General features: G+C 40.4%; 1 protein-coding gene across 4 annotated transcripts in view; it reads right to left on the minus strand.

The window, feature by feature from the left end:
* Nucleotides 1-22665, minus strand: part of FAM114A1 (family with sequence similarity 114 member A1) — a 124083-nt gene that overhangs the window by 60704 nt on the left and 40714 nt on the right. For all 4 annotated transcript variants that reach the window (XM_082464251.1, XM_082464250.1, XM_082464249.1 and 1 more), the window contains 6 exons: nt 16047-16170; nt 10952-11043; nt 8520-8681; nt 7179-7318; nt 4789-4861; nt 719-772 (listed from right to left, as the gene is read on the minus strand). In XM_082464251.1, the coding sequence (XP_082320377.1) occupies nt 719-772; nt 4789-4861; nt 7179-7318; nt 8520-8681; nt 10952-11043; nt 16047-16170 (645 nt within the window). The remainder of the gene's footprint in view (nt 1-718; nt 773-4788; nt 4862-7178; nt 7319-8519; nt 8682-10951; nt 11044-16046; nt 16171-22665) is intronic.

Genomic DNA, 22665 nt, shown 5'->3' on the forward strand with positions numbered 1-22665 from the left:
GGGTGCCCTGGGGCTATAGATGTGCCAGTTCCTTAGAGCTTCCTAATAGAAGCTAATAGAAGGTTTTCCCCCACTAACCACAGGTGGAACACAGTGCCTCTGAGTCAAGAATGAGGCCTCCTGGGCTTCTTTTCTTTGATTTTACATCGTTACTTCTGGCAAAGCCACAGCTGTACGGGGCAGCTGCATGTCCATGTTACAATGTCCTGGTGGGTGGGCAGGCCACTGAGTGAGTGGTCACAGAGGGTCTTGCCTCTGGTCACTGAACGGGCAGATGCTAAAAATTCTACTTGTCATTTTTGCCAGTCTGGAGCTTCGACCCAACTAAACTCAAGGTTATGTAAATGGAGGGAAGTGCCCATTTTTATGAAAATCACCACTGAGCAAGAATCCCTCATTGCAGCCAATTATCACAGTGTTAAATCTGGTGTCAAACTTGGCAGCAGAAATGTGCTTCTGTCGGGGGAAACAGCGACAGAAATAACATGCGAGCTTAGCGTTTCTCTTTACAATCAGAATTCTTGAAAATGAGGTATTGCTGCTTCACCCGAGGGTTTACAGCTGGTTTAACTGCACAAATGTACTCAAAAAAGACTTTAGATGATAAAATTTAGAATTGCAGTAACACTTGCTGCCTGGGAAAAATACACACACAAAAAAATGTAGCTCTAACATTTGCTTTGATTCAGAAGCACTTTCTCTCCAGGAGGCCACTTACCTCTAACAATACACTATTGATCATGGGGTTAAGGACCTCAGCCTTCTTGTTGCTCTGTGGAATCAAAAGGATGAAATTGACAGATTAGGTGCTCGTACTCCAAGGCTTGTCCCAGAAAATGTAAGACGCTGGCTTTGTTGAGGAATCTCTTAGAGAAGAAGGGGAGAAGTGGAATGCTTACTACAGACAAGGCTTCATATTTGGTGCTTCCCCTACACGATCATTTAATTTCGACAGAAATCTTAGGAGGTAGGTAGGTACCATGATAACCCCGATCTAAAGATGAGAAAATAGGGGACGTCCCTGGCAGTCCAGTGGTTAAGACTTCGCCTGCCAGTGCAAGGGGTGCATGTTCAATCCCTGGTTGGGGAGCTAAGATCCCACATGCCTTGCGGCCAAGGAACCAAAACATAAAACAGAAGCAATATTGTAACAAATTCAATAAAGACTTTAAAAATGGTCCACATCAAAAATAAAATCTTAATAAAAAAATAAAAATAAATAAAGATGAGAAAATAGGAATCAGGAAGGTTGAGTAACTTGCTTAAGGTCATGTAGCTAGAAATTTACACTCAGACCTTTTAAACTATTTAAAGCTCGTAGCAGGTCTGGGATTAGGGGGAGGTGAGTGAGGCTGAGTTGTACAGGGTCGGATTCAGTCTTTATTTATAATTTTGATATTTTGTTCATCATGATTTTTTGGTGTTAATTTTGATTTTTAAAATACTGCATTAAAATATCTATCTAGATGACTGAGGTTGTTTCTTTGTCTCTTTTTGTCGGGGGGGGGAGTCCCCTTAAATTTGGTAGACATGTTAAGTACCTTTACTTGCTTACCCTAGTTCCAGCCCTGGTCTGTAGTCTTTTTTCTTTTAAATGCAAACACGCGTACTTGGTTATAGGGTGTGTCTTCAAGGTTGGCAGTAAAGTCAAAACACTCTTAAATATAACTTGCAAACAGGTCAGCATACCCCAGTTTGCAAAACATGGAAAGCGCAGAATACAGAACCTGATATTAAGTAGGTGTTCAAAAAGTGGGAGTTAGTGTTCATGTCGCCGTTATTATTATGTCCAGTCTTCTCTATCTAAAATGTTCAATCCACTCTTAGACAATAAATAATTACAGGGACTAGAAAGAAGAGGGCAGTCTTAATAGGCTGCTTTCCCTCACTGTACTTGAAAGATCTTATGGCAAACAAAAGTATATAAATGAACTATTTCTTCCCAGAGCAGCCCACTTTCACTGACATTACTCTACCAAGGGCTAAGTAATGTCTTACTGGGGAAACCAGAATGGAGTCTTGGGAAAAAACTCTTTAAAAATCCAGTCATTTTAGTAAGTAACCAGAAAATCCATTATGGTTTGCTCTCATGTTTATTTGATTATCAATAAGCTTCTAAAATATAACCAAAATGAGGGCAATAAAATAGCATTGGTTTTCAGAATCAAAGAGATGTGCAAGCAATTTAAATAGAGTCTGGAGAGCAATATACACTCATTAGCTTCAAGTTATGAATAATGGCTCTTTTAGAGAACAGAAACAATGACCTGATGTGAATGATTCATCACAGCACAAGATGAGAGGTACTGTTGTCGTGAGATGGTATTTCAGTAAACTCCATTTAGATTTGGCTTTTTCTTTCTCCAAACGATAATCTGTGTGTTCCTGATTTTGTTCATACAAACATTTGGACACGTGTGTGTGTGCGTGTATTTTATGTGTGTGTATTGATTCAAGTACACACTTATCTGCTAGAGCTTTGCTACTCAAAATGTAGGATAGGAATTCGGAGCACTGTTACCACTTGGGAGTTTGTTAGAAATGCAGAGTCTCAGTCCTCATCCTAGACCCACTGAATCAAAATCTGCATTTCATAAGCTCTCTAGGTTATTTGCTTGCACATTAAGGTTTGAGAAGCACTGTGCTGGAATACAGTACATTAAAGGGAATGGAAAGCAATACCATGAATCTTACCCACTGATGTAAATTAATTAATGTTTAACATGAATCATATAAAACATATAACACACATAGACACAGACATATACATCCTCATCACTAGGCAACCGTAGAGAACCAAACAGTTAGCTATCTGTCTGCTGTGTCTGATGGGCAGCCAACTGGGAGTTGAGTTAACTGGGTGAATCGTTCACCCTTCTGAGACTCAGTTTCTCAGGTAGTAAACTGGAAAGAGTGAGAAGAGGGTACAGTAGAGCCTTGGGAAGCTGAGTCGCCAAGGTCATTCCATCCTGATTAAGAGCTCACACCTCTCTGTAAATCTAGCAGTTACACCAAAGTCCATGGGCATCACTTAACTCAGAGGATGCCAATCACATAAATGTATTTTATCAAGCCTATCCTATCAATGAGCTTCTACCCTCCCCCTCCACTCTGCCTGTTTACAGTGAAGCTCTATTGCTGAAGGCCTGAAATTAGACAAATATAAAAGCTGGTGTTTTACAAAATAGGAGAAGCAAACCATACTCTTTGACAGCAGAATGAATAGTTGGTATGTAACTCATCCTTTATCAACTAAGCCACTTACAGAAGTCTGAGAGGCACACAACTCCTGACAGCTCAGTCCACAATCATTTTTGCTTTTTTTGAGAACTGCTCTTTGCCTGGGGGGGTGGGTGGAAAGACGTGTACCCCAGCAGCAAAGTAGGTCTACATGATACGACCCTGTCCTCATCACTACTGGAGACACCAAGATGCATATCTGAGCCTTTCAAACCTTCTCACCCAGGATCCTGGAATTTGAATGGAGAGAACTAGGAACTGCTGTAATTGAGTCACATTAATAGCAACACTTTAGAGAGAAGGTACATGAGCTCCGGTGATGGGTCCCCCACGGCTGCTCATATACCTCCACTACCTTTAATAAACTCCCCTTTCTGTTAAAATTATTTAGTGCTTGTTTCTGTTACTTTGTGTTAGGAAGAGATATGTTGAAGTCCTAACCTCCAGTATATCAGACTGTGACCTTATTTGGAGATAGGGTGTTGCAGATTCAATTAGATAAGATGAGGTTGTACTGGTCATACCTTAATCCAATATGACCACTGTCCTTATAAGAAGAGGGAAATGTGGACACAGACACACACAGAGGGAGGATGATGTGAAGATAGAGAAAGAAATTGGGGTTACACTGCTGCAAGCTAAAGAATGCCTGGGAAGCTGGAAGAGGCAGAGAAGGGTCCTTCCCTAGAGGCTTCAGAAGAAGCATGGCTCTGCCAATACCCTACTTTCAGACTTCTAGCCTCCAGAATGGTGAGACAATACATTTCTGTTGTTGAAGTCACCCAGTGTGTGGTACTTGTCAAGGCAGCCCTAGGAAACTAATACATTTGTAACCCTAGCTAAAACAGGAAGTGAAACTTGCTGTTTCTCGTGTAAAGAATCATCTGCCTTTGCATCCAGGGCCGTAAAAGGAAAAGTAGAAAGGTTGAAAAGGAATAATTGCCACTATCTTCTCCAATCCCATTAGGCTGAGTTACATAACATGACTGATTTCTAAAGAAAATAACCAGAAGCCATAGCTCCAAATGAATGCCGAACCTTTCAAAATTGTTGCCTCGAGAATAGAAACACTTCTACAGATTGATTGGTAAAATTTTTTTCTTTTGGTCAAAGTTGAAGTGTAACAATAAAGCACAGACATTTTTGTCTTGTGTGGCTTATAAAATAGGCTTCCAGGGCAACAGTGAACGTGAATATTAAAAATGAGTTATTTTACTAGAGATTGTGGAATTATATATCACAGATGTTAAATAATAGAAGGAACCTTAGTGAACAAATAAAGGAAATGAGGCCCAGAGAGGTTTGAAAATCCACCCAATACCTTGTATGTCTGATATGGTCGCATCAGGGCTAGAACTCAGTCAGATGAGAGCCTTAAGCTGCCTATAGTTAGAGGAGATGCTCAGGCCTCATTTTAGCAAATGTCCCGGCAGAGCTTCTGCTTTGTGGAGCTTTCAAAGAAGGTACTATGCCCTCCACTTCATATCACAGCCCGTTGTAGGCCTCCCCCTCAAAAAGGTGAAAAAAGAATCAGTATCATAATCTTACCCCAACAGTGGTTAAAGAATTTGTAAACTTCTCTGATAAGGAGGCCACTTCCTTGCACATTGCAGTAGTTAATCTGAAAGAAGAAAAAAAGAGATTTGGGGATTTTTAATAAAGAAAAATAATTGTACCATTAATACATTTATTGATATTAATACAGTATTCCCATTAAAAGAAGGGCACTCAAGTTTGAAGATGCTCTGTAGAAATGTTTTCCTCAGTATTCTTCCATGATTCACAATCACAGTTTAATCTAATTCTCACCCTACCTCTTTTCCAAAGCAAAAGCGTATGCAGGAAAATACCAGGCTTGAGCTCCACAGGGGGTATAAAACTCTTGCCAAGGGACTTTTCTCCAGCATTGCTCATTTGAAAATAATAATGAACATTCACTGAGGTACTATGTTAAATACTTTTATATGCATAATCACATTTAATCTGCATAATGACCTTATTAGGGTCCATTATTATTCCCATTTTATAGATGAAGAAATTCAAACTCAGATGTCTCTTCATATCTTGATTATGTTTTTATGAGATGCCTCAAAATAAAGATCCTGTAGAATACATTTTTTAAGACTTACATCAAAACTTTACCCCAATGTTTATTCCAGCCATTCCACGCCTAGGACTTTACCCCAAGAAAATAATGCAAGATAGATATAAATATTTAACAAAGCAATGTTTGTCATAACATTATAGATGATGACAAAAACTGAAAACAATCTACCTAACAATGGTGCATTTTGCCTGATTTTTTTTAACAATAAGTATATATGACTTTTATGAAGTGATTAAAATGCTATTAGCAAAGAATAACTCCAAGTTAAGAATCTTACATGTTAAAAGATCTAGTGATGTCAGTAGAGGCAAGTTTTCTTCTGATAAATAGGGGTTCTGTCTAAGCTATGTATTCAGGTTTGTTGAGCTATATCCATCTATCCCTCCTTCCACTCATCTATCCATCCAACTACTCATCCATCCACCCACCCATCCAAAACTTATCTGCAGAAAGGGTCAGGAGTAAGGCCAAGAGATAGCAAAGAGCAGTTCTGCCTATGTTCTCGGGCAGGTGGGTGGAAAGGCACTTATTGTACAGACATATATGAGGCCTTATTACATTTTGCTTGGAGCAGCTTGGTAAGGTTGGGACAATCAGGGGCTGAGAGTCAGACAGGAGCTAAGGGTAAGGTTCTGCTTTCCATACTCAGAAACTTCTGACTTCAGCCCTCCTCTTTCAAATCAGCATGCAAATATAAAACAGTACTCAGATGTTTTCCTCAATACTTGAAACTTTTCCTATTTTGCCCTTTCCTCTTCCTTCTTTACGTCGAGACAAGTACATATTCTTTGTAGGCATTTTAAGGGCAGGATTGTGCAGTGCTTATAATATCTTCGATTTTCACATGTTTAGATATGAAAATCTACACTAGATCACAAATCTGTACAAGTGAGGAAAAATGCCATCAGAGACACTAATAATGACTTTTTGGAAGGTCCTTCCACCAAAAATTTGCTCCCCAACCTACAATGCCAAATGTAGTAATAAGTGAAGACTAGTTAGCTAGCAAGTGAGTGAATGTGTTGAGGTGTGTGTGTGTGTGTGTGTGTGTGTGTGTGTGTGTACCCATATATTTTTAGGAGGCTCTTATTTTGGTTCCTGTGTCTACATAATAATGAGAGGGCATTTGGACCTGTGCTGATTTTCTATACCACAGCTTACACTCATACGCGTAAAAGTTAATGGCTTATTCTTCAGCTCCATAATCAACTATTTTAATGAACGCTCCATACCAGCTATTTTCATGTGTATAACATTATATATATACACGCATTTTTATTTCACTAAACTAATAATAGTAGCTTATTGAAGAATAAACATATGATAGCAAATATGCACGCAAAAGCAATCCACAGTGAACTGGCTTACGTTAGTGACCATCATTGCCAGAATTCAGAATATGCAGAGCTGGTATAAGTCCCTCGGAACAGTGGGGGTGTGTTTGCATATTTCTGTGAAACTAGTTGAGAAGGTCCATTAAGGTGTCTTTTATCTGTGTGGCATGTTGAAAATGTAATTATATTCAAAGGTCTGTACTTTCAAGATTCTGATCTATTAGAACAAACACTTAGCTCTGAATGATTTACGGTGTCTTCCCTTAAATCTCTTCATAAATAATTCCTGGAATGTCTAGCTAATTATTACTGTTCTCGCTAACTTGGTTCATTTCTTAAGAGAGTCCTTATTTCTTAAGATGACCATAGAACAATGGAATTAGTTGACATGAAATCTGAATCTTTAGTAGGTGAGGGTGTACGTGAGCGTGTGTGTGTGCATTTGAATGGCACGTATACATAAAATTGGAAAAATAAGAATTAAAAGTAACATTTACTTTATCAGAACTTTTGCTTGGTCCTGAGCTGGCTTTTCCTCTTCTTGTCCATGAAGAATTAATTCTGCTACTTTATGAAGCTGCTCAATACAGCGAGCTGTTACTTCTGCCAGGCTTTCGATGGACTGCATGTATACCTCCTGAAAGCAAAACGTACAAGTCAGAAAATTATTCATTGAGCAGATGCTTTCTAAAAAAATCCTGTGACATTAAAACAATTATATAATTCCTGGAAAAAATTCCCCCAAAACAAATATGACCTGAAAAAATTTACCCAAAGATTAATGGGTGTACCTAAGACTTTTCTAAGTGGAAATGCTACCATAAAACAGAAGTGTCGGGCTTCCCTGGTGGCGCAGTGGTTGAGAATCTGCCTGCCAATGCAGGGGACACGAGTTCGAGCCCTGGTCTGGGAAGATCCCACATGCCGTGGAGCAACTGGGCCCGTGAGCCACAACTACTGAGTCTGCGCGTCTGGAGCCTGTGCTCCGCAGCAAGAGAGGCCGCGATAGTGAGAGGCCCGCGCACCGCGATGAAGAGTGGCCCCCGCTCGCCACAAGTAGAGAAAGCCCTCGCACAGAAACGAAGACCCAACACAGCCAAAAATAAATAAATAAACAAATAAATTAATTAATTAAAAAAAAAACTTAAAAAAAAACCCCAAAAAACAAAAACAGAAGTGTCACCAGGTCCCAGGGGCATAACAAGCCTTCTTCACAGCTGGGTCCCCAGTTCTCAGAGTAGTGCTGGGCACACAACACACAGGTACTCGTGAAAGCGTGTGGAAGGGAGGCTGAATTGAACAGACCTCAGTGGGCATTTTTCTTTAGAGCGATCTAATTTGAAACTTTCTTTCTCTAAAATTAAAATTCAACGTAAAATGAATTTATTACAAACTCATTTTTGAACATAGGCAGATTATAAATTATGCACATATAAATTTATTAAACTGCAGAATAAAAACTGTGGCAATGAAATTCTTTTTTGGAAAACGGTTCAATTACCTCATTAGTTATGGGGCATAAGGACATGTTATGGTTACAGATTTGCATATAAGATGGAATTTTACCCTAAAGATAAATCAACTATATTCTTAAAGATCTTTTTTCCTTTAAATTATAACTGTAACGCTATGGAGGAAAACTACTATATCTATGCTAAATCACAAAATGTCCTGGTATAGAGAAATTTTAGTGTTTATTACATTAATACTCGTATTTCTATAGTGTGGAATAGGGTATAAATGAAAATGAAATGGCTTTGCCTCACTTAAAATTAGGCTGCTAATAAAATGAACATCATGTTACTGCTCTTTAGGCGGACGATCTGTAATGTGTTTACCTCGACTGTCTTAGTTTTCCTTTCTTCCTTCTTGTCTTCTTCGGGGTTTTCAGGTTCCTCTTCCTTTTCTTCCTTCTTTGTTTTGTCCTCTGACTCTTCGGCCACGTCTACTGGCACCATGGTTTGATCCTCTTCCACCCAGTCATGAGCTTTTTTCATGGCCTGCAAAGGCCCCCAACCAAAGCAATACGTTTATTGTACAAATATGGAGACACAAAAGCCAATCCCACGACTTGGATCAAACCCTAAACAGTCAAGGGTGCTTCTCTGTACGTTTAAAGAGTGATGGGGCAATTCCTCAACTTCCTTAAAAACACCTTGTTGTTGCTTCCTGGTAAAAAATACAGTAAGAAAAAGGGACAGAATAGAAAGAATGTATGGAGAGAAAACTGCAGGGCCAGAGGAATTTTTGGAAAGCATTCTAAAATGATATTCAGGGCTTTCCTGGTGGTGCAGTGGTTAAGAATCCGCCTGCCAATGCAGGGGACACGGGTTCCAGCCCTGGTCCGGGAAGATCCCACATGCCGCAGAGCAACTAAGCCCGCGCGCCACAACTACTGAGCCTGCGCTCTAGAGCCCGTGAGCCACAACTACTGAAGCCCATGTGCCACAACTACTGAAGCCTGCACACCTAGAGCCTGTGCTCCGCAACAAGAGAAGCCACCGCAATGAGAAGCCCTCGCACCGCAGCAAAGAGTAGCCCCCGCTCACAGCAACTAGAGAAACCCTGTGTACAGCAACAGAAGACCCAATGTGGCCAATAAATAAATAAATAAATAAATAAATAAAATCTATAAAAAAAATAAAATGATACTCAGATAGGAATAAAAATGACTGTCACTTTGGAAAAGCCACAGTATATTTTTCACTTTTTGTGACCAACTATAAAATTTCATATATATATTTATATATATGAAATTTAGCCAGGGTCATTGCTAAAGCAAATTTCCTCATCTGCTATGTCTCATGAAGCCCTTAATATTTCATGAACCTAATAATGTATCACGCCGGAAGATGAAGGATGGCTCTGCTCCTCTCCAGCCATGCCAGAGCCTCTCAGGGCGGGGTCGGCGGGTGGGAACAAGCGAAGAACTGTGATGAGTTTCACTTCACATGAGTGCAGTTTGAGCAACTTGTGGCCTTAAAAGTTTTCGAACAAGCAGAAAACACCTTCCCTATCTGTTACTCCCTGAATTTTGAAAGGGCAGACTCACCAGCTTTTATATTATAGTTTAAGCTGTTTGCTTAAGTTGCATCTGAGCTTATGCGAAACTTACTTCTCATTTGAAAGCTTGCATGTCAAAGTTTAACGTGTCATGGTGTTGATGGCAAGTTAATGGGGAGAAGATTAGGGGAGACAAAACCTAACAAACCATGCTTGGTGTGTCCTCTTTTAGGGACAAAGGTTTACCTATGTAAATAAGCCAGTAGAGACCTCGGAGGCACCACACACACTCTCTGAGCTGCGGCAGGTGCTGTGTGGAGATGAATGAGGCAATTTCCCTGCTGTGTTCAAGTCACTGACCTGCCAGAATCAGTGACCTCTACCAGAGATAAAGAAATTGCTCATCTCTCCACCTCACTGCCTCAGTCTGCCCTTTCCTCACCCACCTTGATGAGTGAGGACCTGTGTCAACCACTGATCGCTAAAGAGAAGAAAGAGAGAGGGTGGTGGTGGGATGAACTGGGAGACTGGGATTGACATGTATACACTGATGTGTATAAAATGGAGGACTAATAAGAACCTGCTGTATAAAAAAATAAATTAAATAAAATTCAAAAATTCAAAAAAAAAAGAGAAGAAAGAGAGAGAGAATGGGAAAAATGACAGTTTTAAGTAATTAATGATCAGTGACCTCATTAAGAAATGCCATAGCAAGACCTTGTAAGAACTTGCAAAACATCCAGTGTTAACTCTCAGAGGAACCCAGACAGTGAAAGCTCAGATGGTCTTAGACACGACGAAGCACCAGCTTTCCAGTGGGAGGGGTTGTGTGAGTGGCCTGGCTCTGGCAGATGTGCTTTCTCTGCCTAATGCTGGCATGTCACTTTCGAGGGGAGGGGAGATGGAATTTGAAAAAGCCCTTTGGTGATTCTGCACCTTCTTTCCTCCTCTAGGCTGAGGATAACCACTGATCTGATCTAAGACCCTATTTTAAGGAGAAACGACTTGTTCAAGGTCACAAGGTAATTACCAGTGAAACTGCAACTAAAACGCAGGTCTCACAACACAGCCTAGCACGTTCTCTGCCATCACATTTCATGATGTTGCCTCCTCGAATCTTAATTACTGACCTGGGACTCCCCTCCCGCCATGTGCCACTGGGACTTGGGGTTTTTCTATTTCAGGTGGATTTCTGGATTTTACAACCGAGACCTTTAAAAAAAAAAAAAAACCAACGAGCAAAAACCGAGATTCATATGGTGCTGACCTTATTGAGTTTGTCAGGCGTGGCCGCAACATGCAATTCAAAGAGAAGCTCTGTAAGCATGCTAGCAAATTCTTCTCCCTTTTCTTCTATCCCTGGAAATAGAAAATGACAGAAGTAAGAAGCATGATTTATTCTTCATCCTTCAGAATGTGGCAGCTCCCCCAACCTTACAGCCCGCAGTCAGAGTATAAGTGGGGGCAGCAGCAGCCCGCCCTCCAGCCGCCGGGCAAAGACAAGCTGTGCCCGTGTATGAGCACAGAGGCGAGGCAGCAGGCTGCAGCTGGGCGAGGGGCTGGTGGAGTCTTGCTGCTCGCAGCTCTAGCTGGGGCACCCCTGGGCTGGCCCGAAGGGCACATGAGGGCAGGGAGGGACCTACCGGTCTTGTTCACAGCTATAGGTGGTCAGTAGCTGTTTGCTGAATGACTGAATGAACAAATGAATGACCCTTCTCAGGCTTGAGAGCCCTGGGACAACACTGTGTTTATGATTTACGGTACTGTTATGCTTAGCACTGCAACCCTTAATGACACTCAGGGTACCCTTTTAGGTCCACAGAGCCACAGTGCTGAGCAAGCAGAATTAGTCTCCATGGGTCATCTACTTATATCTTAATACTTATAACAACATTATATCTCTGGAGAAATTTCCCACGGTTTCCTAGGACACCTGCCTGGTCCTACAATATTTCATAATGATATGTCTTCCCTTCAGATTGGAAGCTACCTACGGATACAGACAATATTTGTTTTGCTCATTCCTGAATCCAGAGCATCTAACACAGTGCCTGGAACATAACAGGTGCTAAAATGAATATGTACTGAATAAATAATTTACTAATATATTATACCATAGATACTAATATATTGATTATCTATAATGTGTTATATATATATCATGAAATAAAAATAACTTAATATTATTGGTGGGCAATAAAGAGGAGAGATCTTTAAAAGTTACAATTTTATATCTCTCATTTGTATCTACAAGTTGAGGCCATTTTCAAAGTTTCTTATAAGTGCTAAAGAATTGATTTCACAATGGATTGTATCACCAGTTTGGGGCGGTGGTGGAGGGATAAAAGCATCATTCATCTGGCCTTATTACATGATCTCAGAAACCCTCTGAGAAGAAAATACCGTGGCCTGTGTTAGTGGGTGAAGGCAGTAGCTTCAGAGAGGACTAAGCTATGTGAGAAATACTGTATCTAACACTTGTCTGCTTGTGCTTATTTCTGTTTTAGAGACAAAATGGTTAGTCAGCAGCTTGTGAAGACAGCCAGGAGAACTGGTAGGTCTTTGTTCAAAGAATTTGGCCTCATCAGTTTATCATCACCTAGAATTTATATATTCTCATTGGGGAGCAGGTCAATAAACAAACTAGAGAAGTAAAACATATATGTCAGGTGAGAAGCTTTATGGAGAAGTATAAATCAAGGAAGAGGAATAGGGACAGCTGGGGGTTAGGAATTTCAAATGGAGAGGAGCTGAGAAAATGGCTTTTGAGTAATAACCCAGAGGAGGAGAGGGATGAGCCACACAGACCAGGGGAAGAGCCTTCCAGGCAGAGGCACTGCCAGGGTCAAGTCCAGGAGGGAGTGTGCCTGGCTTGCTCAGGGACAGCAAGGAGGACAGGGTGACCGCCACAGGGGGAGGGAGGCATGTGCCTTGCGGCAGAGGGAGGGATGGCTGTCTTTGTTCACAGTGAAGCTGACACGAGCAAATCATAAAACCCATAAAGCAAGTGCTCAGACGGAGCAGTCTTCTGCAACACTTGATCCCATTCTCAGGGGTATTAAGAAACCTTCCTGGAGGAGGTGATGCCTGAACAGAGCCTTCAAAAATGAGAAGGCTTTAGTCACATGTACAAAGGGAGAGCTGGAGGGCTACAGAGTCAGAGAGAGAATGAGAGAGAGAGAGAGAGAGAGAGGGAGAGGCCATCAAAAGCTGAGATTCTCTCTCTGCTGGGCAGAGATCTTGGTCTCATCCTCTCTAGGTAGGCAAAGTAAGAGGGGCAACTCCCACGGGGTCTCGTTTCCAAACTGCCTGGTCCTTCTCATCCTCGTGAGGCAGTGCTGCAGGGCAGAAAGAGCCCTGGCCTGAGGCTGAGGACGTGGAGGTTCTTCCCCAGCTCCTGCACTAGTGGCTCTGTGACCTGGGGCCAGTCACAGGGCTTCTTAGCCTCTATTTCCTCCTCTGTAAATATAGGACAATAAAACCCAACCATCGACTCTAGTGTTATTGTAAGGAGCAAATAATACAACAAATGTGTAAGTATTTCGTAAACACTAGAGTTTTATATAAACTATATTGTTAAGTGTTACAAAGATATAAACATAGGGAGATTAAAAATATTTGAGAGTAATCAACACTAAATTAGGATACACGTACTCTCTGTAGCTCCAGCTTTTAAATGTGCGTTCGTTCTATAAGAGAAATACACCAATAACTTGTAGCAGATATTTTAGGAAAATCATCACAGAGAAAAATGGATGTAAATAAAAAACAGATGTTAAAGAATGTTGCAACAAACAATACCTATTACTACAGTTCTTGGTCTGTACGTGTGGCCGAGAAGATCTTCACCAAGTCAATAAAAAGAGAAAATATCTTTTAAAAATCTCTTCACAACAGTGGTAAACCAAATTAGAGACCCACGGCAGTGTGATAAAATTACACTCTGCTGGTAGGACAAACATGCAAATCATTAGCTAATGTTATTAAATGCAGAGGAGCCCAATATTAAATTTATCTAAAAATGACAGTTTATTACATTTTCTAAGAGTACCAAATAAATTATTTGGGTGTTAGGGGGCTTTTAGGAATGCAAGTGCTTAGAAGAAAAAATATGATGAGAATGCTGTGGTTTCTCCCAGAATTTTGCTCCTGGATTGTCTGCTCACCCTCACTAATGAGATTGCTCTTGACAGCTTTTAATTAATCCCTCACCTTTCTGGAGTTGTAACACTCCATCATATTGGATTGATTTAATGACAACCCTGCTGTTCTTCTCTCCCATTCTTCTTTAGGTGTTTAAATGACATTTAATTATTCAATTAAGTTAATTAAAATTAATTGTGTTTTGATAATCTGGAGCTGCCCTTTAGGAAAATGGACATATTATGGGAGGTAACAGGGTTCCATCACTTAAAGAGAGATTAATCTACCATTTCTTAAGCATGCTGTTCAGGACTTCAATTTTTTTTTTTTTTTGGTCATATTCAAAAATCTCCATTTACTGAAGCTCTATATTAAGACTGGAACATAACACACGTAGTAACATTTTCTATTTAACAGTATCGAATCAAGTTTTCTCTCCAAGAAATTGCACTAGTTGGGATGCCATACTGCATTAACTTACACTGGAAACAATATTTCTTTGACGTTAGGGAGAATCTGGGATCCATCATCCGTTCTGAATGACACCCCCAATAAGGCAAAGGTCTACCTCAGGCATCATAAACTGAAGAAAAATAGCCTGCATCTTTTTGGTGATTGTTACTCTGGAAAAGGGGCATCTACATTAGTTCATTTTGGGTTCAGAATACTAGCTGCATGACCTTTGACAGCTAGTATCTTAGTTTCTTCATTATTAAAGCAAAGACAAGATTGTCATCCTTTGTGACTTTGTAGAAACACACAAATGCTCAAAAACATTGTTCTCCAACTGTCTCTTTGATATTGACCTTTTCCTATGCTTCAGTATAATTGATTCTTCTACTTTGATGCAGTGAGCATAAATCTCATTAAACTGAAGGCACATAAGGTCAGCATGCGGGGCTAAAGCAGGAGATAGTATTTAAAAGACAGTTTGCAAATGTTTAGAATAATTTTGCCCTGAGCATCTAGGCTGAAGCATTTGCGCTCTTGTGTTTGAGCTTTGATTAAAGATATGTAACACGTCTGGGCACAAAATGCTTCCAGAGAGTGGATGATATGCATGTACATTATCACAAGTACAATTATAAATAAAAGCTATAACTTATTGCATCTTTACTATTTTCCTGGAATTGTGTTAGCACTTTTAATAATAATAACAGCTAACACTTTGAGCAGTTCTGTGTGCCAGGCTCTGTAATATGTTTTTGCATACATTATCTAATTTGATCCTTACAATAGCCCTCAGGAATAGGTATCACTGTCTCCATTTTAAAGGTAAGATACTGAATTTCAGAAAGGTTATATAACTTGTTCAAGGACAAATAGCAAGTAAGTAGTGAAAATGTTGCAAATAAGACCCTTCAGATGATCCCAGGAGAAGCCAGCCTTGCGTGTCCAAGGTTGCTTAAGTTTTCAGCGTAACCTACGTGAAACAACTGTCTAGTGCTTGGTGATGACATTAATCACTCTCCATGTACACAGCAAATGCTTTACTATATTCTGCTCCCAAATGGACAACTTAATCATTAAGCACGTCCAACTTTGGGAACTTCTTTTCCTCTCTCAAGGAAGCCTTGCTTCTCACAAAATAGGTTCTAGTCTCCTTGGGGTCATGTCATCATCTGGCTGGAAGAGTATTGGGAGCGCGTACCTGGCTCACTTTAGTGTAAATCAATCAAACCTGACAAATCATGCCTTGATGCACCATGTGCCTTTGTATTTTTTGGGTGAGATGTAGGCCACTTACAAATACACCCTAACTCCTACACACAGAAATGAAAAGGAAGAAGAAAAATATGATAAGAAATCCATCGAAAGACCTGCCCACCATCAACATCAACCACATTCAACAACTTCCACATGCAGGTAAAAAATCAGACACTGGAGCATAAACTCCAGTCATCAGGGCCCTGTTGAGTGCATTGTGCTCTTTGTTCACTCGACCAGATGCATTTGCTATGTGCCTGTGACGTGCCAGGGACACCAGAGAAATAAAGGTGCCTCACTCAGGAGTTCCCACCCAAGGGACAGGAGGACCATAGGTCAATGTGACCAGCTCCTGTAACGAGAGCAGATGCACAGAGAGTTTGGAAGTGGGCAGGAGGAGCACCTGAATTAAGCAATTCTCCCCTGTTCAAAGGGCTGTGCTTATTAACAGCAGTTTTGTAAGGACGGTACCAATTGTTTGTCTTGCTATTTAACTGGTTATTTTCCTTTACCTTGCACTTCTTGATTCTCTTCATTCTCTAATTCTTTGGCTGCAAAGATGTCTTTAATGGAAATTAGGTCATTTTTTAAGACTTCCAGCTTCTCTCCATCAAGTGATGCTAAAAATGACTGAACCTGAAAAAAAGAAATAGGTCAGCATAACTGTCATCTTTTCTTCTCATTAATGATGTTTACGTACAGCTCTGCCCAGTTCTCCCAGGTGATTCATGGTGTGGGAGGTAACACTGGGTTGAATATTGGATTTAACTGCCTAGTAACTGTGCAACTTCGGGTAAGTTACATAAGCTCCTTGGGCCTCAGTTTTCTCATGTTTTTAATTGAATATATTTGACAGATAACATTGTGTAAATTTAAGGTGTATAACATGTTAATTTGATACATGTGTATATTGTAATATGATTGCCATTGTAGCGGTATTTAGCACCTCTATCACATTACATAATTATACTTTCTTTTTAGTGGTTGAGACAATTAAAATTGTAGTCTCTTAGCAAGTTTGATGATTATAGTACAATACTGTTGTCCGTATGCCTCATACTACACATTAGATCTCTATGGCTTATTTACTACTTTTGCAAGTTTGTACCTCTAAGTAACATCTATCCTATCCTCCCCCTAATCCCCTGCTAACCACCATTTTACTGTTTTTTATGAGTTTGACTTTTTTGAGATTCCACATATAAGTGCTATCATGCTTATCTCACTTAGCATAAGGTGCTCAAGGTCCAACCATGTTGTTGCAAATGGCAGGATGTCCTCCTTTCTCATGGCTGAATAATATTCTATTGTGTATATATCTCACACCTTTTTGAATCCATTCATCTGTTGATGGGTGTTTAGGATGTTTCCATATCTTGGCTATTGTGACTAACGCAATAAACATGGGAGTGCATGTATCTCTTCAAAATCCTGTTTTTGGCTTCCTCAAAAAATTAAAAATAGATCTACCATGTGATTCAGCAATTCCACTTCTGGGTATACACCCAAAGGAAGTTTTCTGTTTTAAACTGAGAGCCACACTTCATTGTGATCCTTTGTGGGCTAAATGAAATAACGAATGTGAAGAACATTGTACAAGTGCAAACAGCAGATGCTAAGTAAATGTTGGTGGTAGCTCTTCTATCATAGTGGCTGAAAACATACTTTGGTGTCAACCCTGGATTCAAATATCAGCTCTTCACTTATTAATTATGTGACTTTGGATAATTTACTTAACCTTTCTGTGACTCAGTTCTCTTATCTCTAAAATGAGAACTTATAGCATCTACCTTATAAGACTGTTTTGAAGGTTAAATGAAATGATGTACTCAGGAGTATTTATTGTGATGGTCAATAAATTATATATATATAATGTAAACAAACATATATGTAAGACAGAAAACAAACTTATGGTTACCAAAGGGGAGAGGGAGGGAGGAGTATGGGATTAACAGATACAAACTACTACATGTAAAATAGATGAGTAGAAAGATTTACTATACAGCACGGGGAATTATACTTAATATCTTGTAATAACCTATAATGGAATATAATCTGAAAAAAATAACTGAGTCACTTTGCTGTACACCTGAAACTAACAAACTAACAAACAAACTTTAGCAATATTGTAAAGCAACTATACTTCAATAAAAAAGTGTATGTAAACAAATATATAAATAAATAGTTGTATGTATATTACAGACATGCATACAAATACACTTGCTAGATGTTCTATTGTACTGGGGTTACAAAAGCGTACAAGATACATTTTTATTCTCAGAGATCTTACAGTCTCAAGGAGGGAGGCCCATGTGAACAGGTAACAGCCACACCAGGTGTGAGTGTAGCGACAGTAGCAGGTTCCCAGCAAGAGGGCTGCAAGGCCCCTTGGGGAGGCGAGAGGGTGGGCAGGGATACTGCACAGAGGATGATGTTTAAACTGGTGTCCTCCCTGTTCACTGTCTTCAGAACCCCTCTTTTGAAACTGTCCTTCATAAACACTTAAAAATTATTTGTACAGACGGTCAGTCAACCTCTGTGAATCTGAAGACCATCTGAATTTCCAAAATGGTCACAGAGCATGGAGAACCATACAAAAAGTGAAGTCTGACTATAAAGTAGTAAGGTTTTAAATTTTTCATTCTGCAGGTCAAACACTTGCTCTGGAGGGAGAGCCAGCAGAGAAGCTGCCACACTCTTTGGATTGTGTTTTAATATTGATTACGGTAGTAGACTTGCAGTCCAGATGAGTGAGAGAGTTAAAGAGGGCATCGCCGAGGCCAGACACCATTTCCCTAAAAGTTGCTAATGCACATCAGCAGGACGTAACGCAACTGGCACCAAGGCTCTGAGCGGAAGTTCAGGGGGAAGTCATCGACACAAAACCCATTAGGCGCCGGGTTCAGCAGGTGGAAGTAATGCTCCCTGCACGCTGCCGCCACCACTCCCTTCTGCCCTGACCTCTTCAGAGTCTTCATTTCAGCTCATACACTCATGTTTAGGGCTCACGGTCCTAGATATGCCCACATCATATCTTTATGCGCCAGATATATTTTCTAAACAGCACTTTTCTCAGAGTAAAGAAAAATGGGTAATTGAATAAATGTTAAAGTACAGCGCTTAGTGAAAATGTATACACACATATGGGGCCTCTTGGTTTCTCTGTGTCTTCTGAGGGTAGCCATCCTCCAGGAGTGAATGCATTGGGGTTTTATGCTTTTGGCATCTCCCAGGAAGGGTTCTTTTTAGTGAAGTACTCTTTGGTCAGCATCTTTCTATTACAGCATCTCTTTTGCTTCCTCCTAGTTCATTCCATTATGCTAGCACGATGTGCATTAAATCTTTACTTCAATCCGATAATAAATAATAAGTAATCATGCACTCCTCAATATTCATGGAATGCTGACTATATGCTTGGCACTGTGCTTAAGTGTTGTCAGGGACACAAGGGTAAACAGTCTGCCTTGTAAATCTTTTCCCTGAAAGGGGGTGTGGGGTGTCATTTTGAGGATTCTTGTTTACTGTTTTGGTTAAGTATTGAGTATAATGGCAATAAAAATATAAGTTTTTCCTTAAGATTTATAGTACAGCACGTTGCCATGCCTGTTGCCATCCTAGAATCAACCTAGTAGGTAGTAATGATTCCTTATAATTCTGTACACCCTGTCTAAGTTTCAGCCAATGGAATGTTAGCAGACGAGATGTGTACCATTTCTGGGTTAAAGTTTTTAACAAATGGGAACATCCCCTCTATATTCTCTCTCCCTGTGCTGGTGGGATGAAGAAGACAACAAGGTCCTAGAGGACAGTGAAATCCAATACATTAGACTTGGTCATAGGGGAGTCCACAGGGCCAAAGGGATGTGCCCACCCAGAACCCACACTCCCACTTCTAGATCACTCTCCAGGTAACTGAAGGTTCCCTTTCATGATCTGTATGGACCTCTTCCCCAGGCTGTATTCCCTATGGTGGGACCATCCACTGGAGTGTGGTCCACAGTCTATATGGACCTCATCCCCAGGCTGTGCTCCTTATGGTGGGACCATCCACTGGAGTGTGCACTCCTAGGCCCAAGGGATGGACAAAGGTGGCCGTTTGCAGGGGATGTGGATGGTGCTTGAACTGGGGCATCCTCACTTGTGCCAATGAGGGTCCTTGAAGCAACAGACAGCTGGAGATAAAGGGAAGAGAGCAGGCAGGAGGGTGATATGAAAATTTGAGGAGTCTGAGAATTCTAAATGGGAACCTGGCCTTCCAGGCCATTATGAAAGTACATTTGTCAAGGAAGGATGACAGAATATATTTTCTTTAAGAGTTTGTTTCCAGGACTTCCCTGGTGGCACAGTGGTTGGGAATCCGCCTGCCAAGGCCGGGGACACGGGTTTGAGACCTGGTCCGGGAAGATCCCACATGCCGCGGAGCAACTAAGCCTGTGTGCCACAACTACTGAGCCTGCGCTCTAGAGCCCACGAGCCACAACTACTGAGCCCACGGGCCACAACTACTGAAGCCCATGCACCCAGAGCCCATGCTCCACAACAAGAGAAGCCACCGCAATGAGAAGCCCGCGCACCACAACGAAGAGTAGCCCCGGCTCGCCGCAACTAGAGAAAGCCCGCATGCAGCAATGAAGATTCAGTGCAGCCAAAAATAAATTAATTTAAAAAAAAAGAGTTTGTTTCCAAAAGCTCTTTAACTTTTAAATATTTGGTATGTGCAGGGTTGCCAGATAAAATATAGGATGTCTGATTGAATTTGAATTCCAGATAAACAATGAATGTTTTCTTGGTATAAGTGTGTATCTCAAATATTGCATAGGACATATTTATACTAAGAAAGTATTCACTGTTTATCTAAAGTTAAAATTTTATTAGTCATCCTGTATTTTTATTTGCTAAATCTGACAACCCCAGTAGGGTCTCCATTTGTATTCTTGCCAGGAGCCTGTGAATATTAGGCTGGGACTAGTGGAGCCACAAGATGGACAGAGCCCGGCTTCTGGATCCCTAAATGCTGGAAAGCTGCCTGCTGACCAGACACTCATATCTTGGACTGTCACAGGAGTGAGAACTCTTACTGTTTTTGACCCATATATTTTTAGGACTATTTATTATAACACCCAGTAACTATTATTACTAAGCCAAGAAAAAGTTCTGCATTTCTCACTATGGCAACTACGAAAATCTCCAGGCTGGGGAAAAAAAGCAGAGCTTGTGGGAGCAGTATGCCAACAGAGGGAAATGCCCCCCTCCAGGGACCAAACTGCCTTCCTGGCAACATCAGTCCTTTGGGGCTCTTTTCTAGAGGCCTGGGGCTGTTTTACAGCTAGATCTGCATTGGAACCAGCCAGAGTGGAATGTCTCTCTACCACCGTGAAAGATTCAAGGCGCCATGCTCCCCTGTAATGTTTTCAATAATAATAACATGTATATATAAGAACGCATATAAAAATAAAATGTCATCAACATTATATATGCATATACATGTGTATGTATAAAATGGCAGCTAACGTTTATTGACTGCTTATTATGTATTAGGCATGCTGCAACTAGCTTCACATGGATTATCTCATTTAATTCTTTTAATAATTTTACGAAGTTGATTAGCATTCTCATTTCATAGATAAGGAGACTGAGGTAAGACAGGTCCGAAACCATACAGTTACTGAGTGGCATTTGATCACATAATGTCTGACCCCCAAACCCTGCTTTTGTAGGGAAAAGTTTGTGCTTCAGTGGAAAACTACATTTTCCAGATCACACTTTACCAGATTATTGGATTCTGATTCCATGGGAGTAATTTTATAACTCCGTAAAATGTAGACAGCTGATAGCAGTGCAAAACAATAATGAGTTTTGCCCAGTGGAGGGACAACCTCTCCTTCTATGGAAAAACCAGGTTTGTGTCCATTTGTACATTCATTTCAAAATTGCTTTATTTCATATGAATTTGTGCTTCTTTGGCTTTTCCTTCAAACCGGTTATAACATCTGTCTGGTTCTTTCATTTAAGTAAATTCTTTGATTTGTGTTCATTTTGTATCTGCATGAGTCATGATTTTGCTTTTAAAAAAAATGATCCGTTAACAGTTTAACCACAAGCCTGTCAGTGATGTCTGACGGATAGCAAAAAAGGAAATAAACACATAGTAACTTGTAATTCTATAATCTTGTGTGTGTGTGTGTCCATCCTGTTTGGTTCTTGGTTACCTGTTATATGGCAGAGGTCATCTTTCCCTGACTAGGTGGGCTTCAAGAATGTCTCAACCTCCCAAAGTCCAAATGTAAGAAGACAAGGCCAACAGAGAGTCAAAAATCACTGTTCGCTTCTAAGGCTTACTTCCAAGTTCAGCCTCCTGTCTAAGGACCTGCCTCTCCCCCCAGTAAATGTCACTGGGATGGCCCATGGCCCCTCCCAGGAGGTCCAGAGGGTACTGCCCTGTGGCCTCCACTGCAAAAACACCCAAGACTACAGTCATCCTGACTCACAAAAGAGCAGTATATACAATTAAATGAGTTAATAGTTTTAAAGTGCTTAGATTAGTGATTATATAAATGCCATATAAGTGTTTGTTAAATAAAAACACACACATTTGGGGACACACACACACACACATAGATCCTTTTAAAAAAAAGAAATTGGGCTTCCCTGGTGGCGCAGTGGTTGAGAGTCTGCCTGCCAATGCAGGGGACACGGGTTCGAGCCCTGGTCTGGGACGATCCCACATGCCGTGGAGCAACTGGGCCCGTGAGCCACAACTACTGAGCCTGTGCGTCTGGAGCCTCTGCTCCACAACAAGAGAGGCCGCGATAGTGAGAGGTCCGCGCACCGCGATGAAGAGCGGCCCCCGCTTGCTGCAACTGGAGAAAGCCCTCACACAGAAACGAAGACCCAACACAGCCATAAATAAATAAATAAATAAATAAATAAATAAATAAATAAATAAATAAATAAATAAATAAATAAATAAATAAATAAATAAATAAATAAATAAATAAATAAATAAATAAATAAATAAATAAATAAATAAATAAATAAATAAATAAATAAATAAATAAATAAATAAATAAATAAATAAATAAATAAGAGCGAAGATATCCAGCACACATGCCAACCTTTCTGTAAGAAGCC

The sequence above is a fragment of the Balaenoptera physalus genome (assembly GCF_965194825.1).
Source record: "Balaenoptera physalus genome assembly, chromosome: 5".
NCBI lineage: Eukaryota > Metazoa > Chordata > Mammalia > Artiodactyla > Balaenopteridae > Balaenoptera > Balaenoptera physalus.